The sequence below is a fragment of the Poecilia reticulata genome, linkage group LG17 (genome assembly GCF_000633615.1).
Source record: "Poecilia reticulata strain Guanapo linkage group LG17, Guppy_female_1.0+MT, whole genome shotgun sequence".
Classification (NCBI taxonomy): Eukaryota; Metazoa; Chordata; class Actinopteri; order Cyprinodontiformes; family Poeciliidae; genus Poecilia; species Poecilia reticulata.
The window spans coordinates 30,358,150-30,366,831 of record NC_024347.1 but is presented as its reverse complement, the minus strand read 5'-3'; the positions used below and the strand labels follow the sequence as shown (position 1 = coordinate 30,366,831).

At 44.5% G+C, this 8,682-nt stretch overlaps 1 protein-coding gene across 12 annotated transcripts in view; it reads right to left on the bottom strand.

Moving 5' to 3' along the window:
* Positions 1-8,682, bottom strand: part of efr3a (EFR3 homolog A (S. cerevisiae)) — a 61,908-nt gene that overhangs the window by 34,351 nt on the left and 18,875 nt on the right. For 11 of the 12 annotated variants that reach the window (XM_008434774.2, XM_017310060.1, XM_008434771.2 and 8 more), the window contains 3 exons: positions 4,764-4,840; positions 3,838-3,965; positions 3,608-3,758 (listed from right to left, as the gene is read on the bottom strand). In XM_008434774.2, coding sequence (XP_008432996.1) covers positions 3,608-3,758; positions 3,838-3,965; positions 4,764-4,840 — 356 coding nt within the window. Of the gene's footprint in view, positions 1-3,607; positions 3,759-3,837; positions 3,966-4,763; positions 4,841-7,083; positions 7,179-8,682 lie in introns of those variants that run through there. The other variant, XM_017310061.1, reaches the window with a different exon arrangement.

Below are 8,682 nucleotides of genomic sequence, written 5' to 3'. Positions count from 1 at the left end.
TTTGGGGGGGGGAGAGAAGCCCGGCCGCTTTGGGGGTGGGAGCTTGCACAATAACCCTCAAGGTTCAGGTAAGTTTCCAGTAAATGTGCAGCAATGTTTGGGCATTTCTACACCAACTGTCACTAATTATCAATTTCTCAATAACTGAACTGCGTTTCATATTTAAAGCTTCAAGGTTTTATTGCAACAGTTAATTTTACCCAATAGAAAAATAAAATCATCCATAGTTGTAACTCTCATATCTGTAAATTCTCATGATTCTTTTCATGCTGGATTCAGAATCAATGAATTTTTTCATACGTTAGTCACAGTTTAAGAGAGTTTAGTTCAGAAACAGAGAGATTTCTAATAATAGCTGCGATGGCTGGAGCTCCGCTGACCATCTGTGGAAATGTGTGAAACCAACACGAGTTTCATCAACAGAGTCACTGCAGTGGCTAAAATTTTAATAATTTACGGTTTAATTATGGACAGAAAACCAAAACTCTGACTTTATTTTGGGATCTTTGGAGCAAAACCATAAAATGTTTTATCCCCAAACCCATCGACCGACGTCAGGTCATCATAAACGCTGGACTCTGAGGTTTCACGCGTCCCAACAGGGACGGAGGAGACAGCAGAGACGCATCTGAATCTGGACATAAGCTGGTAGGAGTAAAGATGGACGTTTGGGTTTTAATAAGAATCATTGTTCTGCCGCCTGCATGCAGCAGGAGTGATTTATCGCCTCCTCCCACCAGGGCTCGTTTTCCCTCTGCTGGGTCACCTTCTCATCGGAAAACTTTAAAAACAACAGATTTGCAGCCCAGATTGAAATGTAAGCAGCTTTGTTCCAAACAGTTCTTCTAGTCATGAACGACTTTTATATGAAGCAGTGAAAACAGATCTGGATGTTTTATGTTAAAGAAGGAAAAACGTGTAAAAACAGTAAAATAAAGGACAGATGTGATGAAATTACATCATCACGCATGTGAACGATGCATCACATCATTTACACCAGGGGCCCCCAAACGTTTCCCTTCTCTGGTGGGGGTCCGGAGTCGGTTTATGACCCGATTCTTGATTGATTTTTACCCAGAAAGCACATGGGCAAAAACCGTTAGTGAAACGGTCACTGGGACTGACTAGTATATATTCCATTGAGGGAAACCTGGAATGCGGCGTTCATAACAAACACGTGTTCATCTGCTCTACCGCTACCAATCGTACTGATTACATAGCATAAAAGTCCAGCAGTTCCGTAAAAGTCCAACAGGTGGCAGCAATGCGCCATGCAAAACAAAACACCCACAGTTTACGGGACACACTTCCTGCTAAAGAGCCCCCTGGTGGTTGAAGAAATATTCACATATAAACCAGAAAATACAATATATGAAAAAAAAATCTCAATGCTCTCTGGTATTGTTCAGGGGGCCAGATTCGGGCCGCGGGCCGTAGCTTGGGGACCACTGGTTTACACAAACAGATCTCTGCTGCCACAGATCTGGCGCCCTTTCCGCGCGGCGCCCACATGCGTCGCCTGTAGTGCAAACTGACTGTTCGACAGGAACATTTCTGATTCCTGAAGCTTGAAGGTAAACCTGGACCTTCATCCACCTAGCAGCAAACCAAGCAGCTGATTGGCTGATGCGTTTCCACTCGCTGTCGAATCACAAACTGGAGGTAAAATTATACATTTGCTCAACGGAAACGCGGCATTTAAAAGAATCTCATGTTCTGGGATGAAGTGATTTCTCAGCCACATGGAAATTTATTTCACAAAACTGCAATGGAGACACTTTTCATCTACAACATGTTTCTACTGGCAGAAACGACGAAGAAGACGACAGGAAGTGGTGGGAGGATGATGGTCTGCCGTTTCATTCCAACGCGTTGAAGCATCTCTCTAATGTAAAACGGCCGAACAATTTCCCCAAATCTCAGCCTCAGCAAAGTAGGCGGAGCTTGATGCTCCAACGCCTGGATGAGACGCCGACGTCTCCTCTGATTGGCTGATGGATGATGACTACATCACACGCAACAGCCATGATTTTTAATGACTTATAAGGAGCAGCAAATGGGAAATTGTGTTTCTTCATCATCAGCAGCAGAATATTCGTGAAACTCGGCTGATAAATGACATTTTCTTTGTTTGGAGTTTCAGTTTTTCTGCCTCCACGTCTTCAGCTCTTGTATTTTTCTAAACGATCTCAGAGTTTCGTCACATAAAGTATGAACTGGTGGTGATGGACTGGAAGCAGCCGAGTCTCCCTGATCCGACGTGAAGCAGATCTGCCGCCACCACGGCTCTACGTCGGTTCTCCTCCGTCACAGAATAAATACCACACATAAATAATGCAGGTCCATCTGAACCCGCGGCTCGGATGGAGCGCCAACAATAGAACCCGGAGGAAACTACTTTTATTTCACCTTCAGAGGGAAGGAAACGGATCCGGGAGCAGCTTCAGGAGGATTTCACCGCTTTGGGCAGCATCGGCTCCGCCAGCTCACATATTCAGCCCATTTCGTGAAAATACGGTAATAAGTTTGAGTTTAACAGCCGACTTTGTGGATTATGAGCTCATATTTTCTGGGATTTATTGCGCCGCACAAGCAGGCAAACATTAAAGCGCGATTACAGCGAGAGCAGCCAGGCTGATGCAGCGACGGGAAAAAGGGTTTTAATATAAAAGACGGTTGGTTCAAAATGAAACTGCTGCTTTGGTTTTTACTGCCAGCAGCAGTTCGGTTTGTGCACCATAAAGAGCAGCAACGGCAGTCAGGTTGTTCCAGATGCTGCAGCAGCATCAGTGCTGCAGCATCGCTCCTCCTGCTGCTGCAGCATCGCTCCTGGATCCTGGTTCTGCTCTGAAGCAGCAAATAAACATAAACCGATTCCATAAAACGTCCAGATTAATGGATCATCATCAGGTTTTGGTCTCCTGGTCGGGATATGGAGGACTAATCCTGCCAAAACTGGCAAGAGATAAATAAATGGCTAATATTGCATCTAAAATTTTTTTTTAAAAATCAGAACTTATTTGGTTACAGAGTGAATAGAAGTTAATATTCATCATTTTAAACAGTATTAATTTCACATCATCTCCAGTTAATCTTTTCAATTTTACTTCAAATCTTGTTTTTTTAATTCCCCTTTTTATTTCATTATTAATATTTCTAATTTTTCAATGTATGTTTTTTATTAAAAAATGTATTTTTTCATTTTTTAAAAAAATCATAAATAGATTTTTCCACTTTTCTTTTTGCTTCATCCTGTTTTGTCCTTTATTTAGACATTTATTTTTTATTTGTCTAAATAGAAAAACAAATAATGAAACATAAAAATGTAATAAAAACAACAGCATTGGAAGTAAAATGACAGATTTGAATAATTAAATGTTAGATTTAATGTTGATAATATTAATTAATGTCACGATATATTTTATTTTTATTCAATGTTTGGCACATTATTTGCCTGTAAAGTCGTTTATTATCTGTATTAAAATAAAAACCTGATTTCCTTTAAGCTGCATCTCGGCCGGTTTCTGAATCTCCTCTCCAAACAGCAGCAAGTTCAGAGTGAGTTCTGGTGAAAACCCGTGTGTGACCCGGTGGCGCCGCCGCTTACCGAGTTGGTTCCCAGAACCTGCAGGTCCGGTTCTCTGGACTCCAGCAGCTTGGCCACCATGTGCAGGAAACTCTCCACGAAGGGCTTGATGCTCTGGGAGTGGCACGCCATCAGCAGCTGGTCCAGCGCCTCCATGGCGATCACCACGTACCTGCAGGCAACATGGCCGCCGCCGCCGTCAGACCCAGACTCCAGGTTCTGATCCGGCTCCGTTCGGACCGGCTCCTCACCCGTAGCGATGCCGCACCACGTCTCTGCTCAGCCGGTCAGCAAGGTACGCGCCGATCCGGTCCAGCTTCTCCGGCGCCGACACGGCGTAGAACGTCAGCTTCTCCATGTCCGACTTGCTGAGGCCGTCCTGGCAGGAGCAGAGCGGAGGAAACGGGTCGGCGCCGTCCGGACTCGGATCATCAGAGTTCAGCTCAAACAGATTAAAACCTTAAAGCTGCTGGACTTTCATAAAACTAAATGTTTGTTACAGCAGATAATCTGTGAAAACATCGACCTCCTCTGAAGAAATGCACCAGAAACAACCAATCAGAGCCAGGAGGAGGGGCTTAGCGCTGTCAATCAATATTGTGAACTCACTGCTAAATGGAGGAGAAACAACTTAACGTTTCAGGAACGTTGTTCATCAAATGTCATCGGTGGCTATGCTAACTAGCCTTAGCATTGAAGGCAGGCTGCTAGCTAGGGGGATGATTGACAGCGCTAAGAACCGCCTCCTGGCTCTGATTGGTTCTGGGAGAAGCTCGACTTTTTCACAGATTATCCGTCTCATGACATGATGATCAACAAATATTTAAAATATGTTTTATAAAAGTCACTCTGCAGCTTTGAAGCAGGTGTCCAAACTTTATGCCCTGATGTACGGAAACCCAGACAGGCCACAAAACTTTACAAAGCAAAAATGTGTTTATTTTTTTAGTTTTTAGCTGCTCAAACATTAAACCAAATTTTTATGAAATCTGCATATCATTAAAATCCAAAACATAAAAAAACTCCTTCAAACTTATTATCTGTTGTGTTTCCATTTTTTTGGCCAAACATTTTTAACCAGTCTTAACTTCAGGGGCCTGACAGGATCATTTAAAGGGCCACTTCTGGCCCGCGGGCCTCAGTTTGGACCCCCGGTGCCGAACCCTGTTGGACTCACCTTGGGATCCTCGGGGAAGATGTTGTCCACCAGGCGCTTGTACCGGGGCCTCAGGGGCCCGCAGCAGCCGCACACTCCTGGGAAACGAGACAAACATGTCGGGTCAGAACCACCAGAACCTGCTGCAGCTTAAAAACCTCCAGAACCAAAACCGGTTCTGGAGCCGCCGCCCGTCCTCAAACACAAACCAGCTTCAGCGAGTCGATAAGACGACGAGTCAAGAGCCACGGCGAGGAAGATCGGGTCGGCTGGAGGCCGAGGCAGAACCCAGGGAGGTTCTGACCGAACCAGAACCCAGGGAGGTTCTGACTGAACGAACCAGAACCCAGGCAGGTTCTGACTGACCGAACCAGAACCCAGGCAGGTTCTGACNAGGTTCTGACTGACCGAACCAGAACCCAGGCAGGTTCTGACTGACCGAACCAGAACCCAGGGAGGTTCTGACCGACCGAACCAGAACCCAGGGAGGTTCTGACCGAACCACAGATAGAGTCTAATCATTACCATACGGTGACCGATTACATCAATAAGTAAATCAATAAGTAAATATTTTGCTTTGTGGATGTTCAATAAATAAATCGTGAGGAAAAATAAACACAAATATAAATAATTGGGCTTTAAGGCATTAATAAATAAAACAAAGTACGAACATGAACATTTAAAAATAATATGTATGGAGAACAAATTCAGTTTTTATGCTGGACATAAAATAAATAAATTTTTCTTTATTTTTATTTAAATAAAAATAAACAGTGGGAGGATATATAATAGTTATAAAATAAATAGAGATAAATAAATGGATGCTGGCAGCAAAATAAATCAATTAAAAGAGAAAAATTTAATAAATAAAGGTGGTTGAGCTGAAAAAGACGTTGGAGGGTAAAATTTAAAATATATCCACAAACATTTTAAAGATTATTTTCATTCTTGAATATTTTCTGAAATCAAGGATCCAGAAACTTTTAAAACTAAATAAATCTGCTTTGTGCTACGATTCCTCCTCTCTTCTGGTGAGAACAAAATAAATACACAAACACACACACACACAGCGTTTAACAACCTGAACCAGGTGAGTCAGGTGAGCTCAGAGTGTCAAAGGTCAACAGCAGCTCGATGAGGTGAGCTCAGCTCAACAGATGAATCCATTAAACCTGAAACGTCTGGAGTCCCGACCCGAATACCAAACAGGAACAAACGGATTTCTGCCGCCAGGCGGGAGAAAAGAATCGCTCTGCTTCGATTCCCAGCAGACGCTCAGCGACTTTCTGCTCCAGAAAAGCTCCGTTAAAGGCGACTTCGTAAAAAAAAAACCCATTTAGGCAGAACCACCAGAGCAGAGCTTGTTCATGACTGGCAGCAGCCGGGCGTCAACGCCACATCAACACCGACGGGATTTCAGCAGGAAGTAAAAGTCTGGACATCAGAAGCCTGAAGCAGTGAGAAATGTTAAATATTCAGAAGTTGATTTATTGGTTTTGACCCGAAACTGTGAATTCCTGTCAGACATGATCAGGCTCCTGAGATGGAAGCATCTGGGACGTTTTTCTGCCATGCAGGCGTTAACGTCAAGCTAGCGCAGGACAACTTCAAGCTAGCGCAAAACAACGTCAAGCTAGCGCAAAACAACATCAAGCTATCGCACATCGACCTCGAACTAGCGCAAATCGACCTGGAGCTAGCGCAAAACGACGTCGAGCTAGCGCAAATCGAAGTCAAGCTAGCGCTGAACAACGTCGAGCTAGCGCAAAGCAAGGTCAAGCTAGCGCAAAGCAAGGTCGAGCTGGCGCAAAACAAGGTCGAGCTGGCGCAAATCAACGTCAAGCTGGCGCATATCAATGCCAAGGTAGCGCAAATTAACGTCAGGCTAGCGCAAGACAACCTCAAGCTGGCGCAAGACAACGTCAAGCTAGCATAAAACAACGTCAAGCTAGCGCAAAACGACGTCAAGCTAGCGAAAGACGACGACAAGCTATCGCAAAACAACGTCAAGCTAGCGCAAGACGACGACAAGCTATCAAAACAACGCCAAGCTAGCACAAAACGATGTCAAGCTAGCGCAAGACGACGTCAAGCTATCAGAAAATAACGTCAAGCTAGCGCAAAACGACGTCAAGCTATCAGAAAATAACGTCAAGCTATCAGAAAATAACGTTAAACTAGCGCAAAACGACGTTAAGCTAGCGCAAGACAACGTTAAGCTAGCGCAAGACAACGTTAAGCTAGCGCAAGACAACGTCAAGCTAGAATAAAACAACGTCAAGCTGCAGAGCTGCAGCTTAACGTTTCGATCAACAAGATTCTGGGATCATTCATTTCACACCTGATCCATTTCCTCGCCAACGCTGGTCGGGTCCATTTGAACGGGTTGGTTTAAAGCAGGTCGGTCCTGGAGGCGTCCTGCATGTTTCAGTTCGCTCCCTGGTTCAGCGCACCTGGATCAAATGATGGTCATTAGAGGCCTCGACATTCAACACTGACCTGCTGGAAAGGTCGTTTCTGCCACCAGGGAGAGGAACTACAACATGCAGGGTGCCGGGCCTCCAGAACCCACTGTGGGATCCAAACTGGTTTAAAGGGTCCAAACTGGTTTTGTAAAGGATACTAAAGGGAAACTTTGCTTCTCTTACAGACGTCTGACTTCAAGCATTGTTATTTTATGTGTAAAATTTATTCTAATTTATTAGGAAACTGATGTCTCAACTCTATTATCCGGTAAAATAAAAAGAAATGCAGGTAGATTTACTAATCTTTAAAAATAAAACATTTAAATACAAACAAGGTAAAATATTTACTTAATATTTGACTGTAAATTGATTGATTTTACGTATTTTGATTAAGTGCATGTAAGAAGACCCGATTTAAACTGAAACAATTTATTCTAAAATCCTTAGTTGTGTGATTAATATAATTTACTAGATATAAACGAGTAAAGCATTTATATCCACTTGAAAAATGCTAGTGGAAATTTTTCCAAGGATTTTAAGTCAGTCACATTTTTCCGGCCAACATTACCGTCACTAATCTGAACCGGTTCTGCGTTTCTGATGAAGATCCGACCTTCCGACCGTAACTGGGAGCCGGATGAGAATAAACGCCTGTATTCGGTTGTTTGTTTCTCAGGCGGCGCCTGAACGGCGTTTGAGTTCATCCTGGCTGAGAGCTGCATGCCTTCGATACGGTAACCGAGGCAATGCGTCAGGTTTAGTGTCTGCAGACGGCAGCAGACGACTGATGAGTCGCAGCGACGAGCCGAGGGAAGACGACGACGACGACATCAGACGCATCAGCGCGGCGTCTGCAGCCAGCGGTCAGGGGGGGAAACGCACCGAAACGTAAAGTAGGTTCCACGTTCAGACGCGGCTCCGACCCGAGGAGGTCACCAACTTAACCCAACGAGTCATGAATAAAAACCCAACAGGAAAGACTAGAAACCAGAACCGGTTTGAACCAGATGGTTGTTTTTAAAACGTGTAGAAGAAGAAACTGAATCCTGAACGTCCTGCAGAGTCCAGAGGCTTTAATTAGCTCACAATTTACACAAACTGGTTGTTTTTCTTTACAGGCGGCAAAGTGTGAATGTTCGCTTTAAACATCCACACACAACATCCATCAGAGGTGAATTAACATCTTTAAACTGATAAAACTCGCCCGTGACCTTTGAACTTTAGGGTCCAAACAGACGACCTCTTTGTCCTTCATCCAGTCACCAGCTGGAGCCCAGATGGGCTGAATAAACGACCCAGTGAGGAGTTTTCATTCAGGAACCTCAGAGGTAAAACGTTGGACTGAACAGACGGTTCGGTTCCCGTCCGGAGCCTCGCGGTTCGGTTCCCGTCCGGAGCCTCGCGGTTCGGTTCCCGTCCGGAGCGTCCCGGTTCGGTTCCCGTCGGGAGCGTCACGGTTCGGTTCCCGTCCGGAG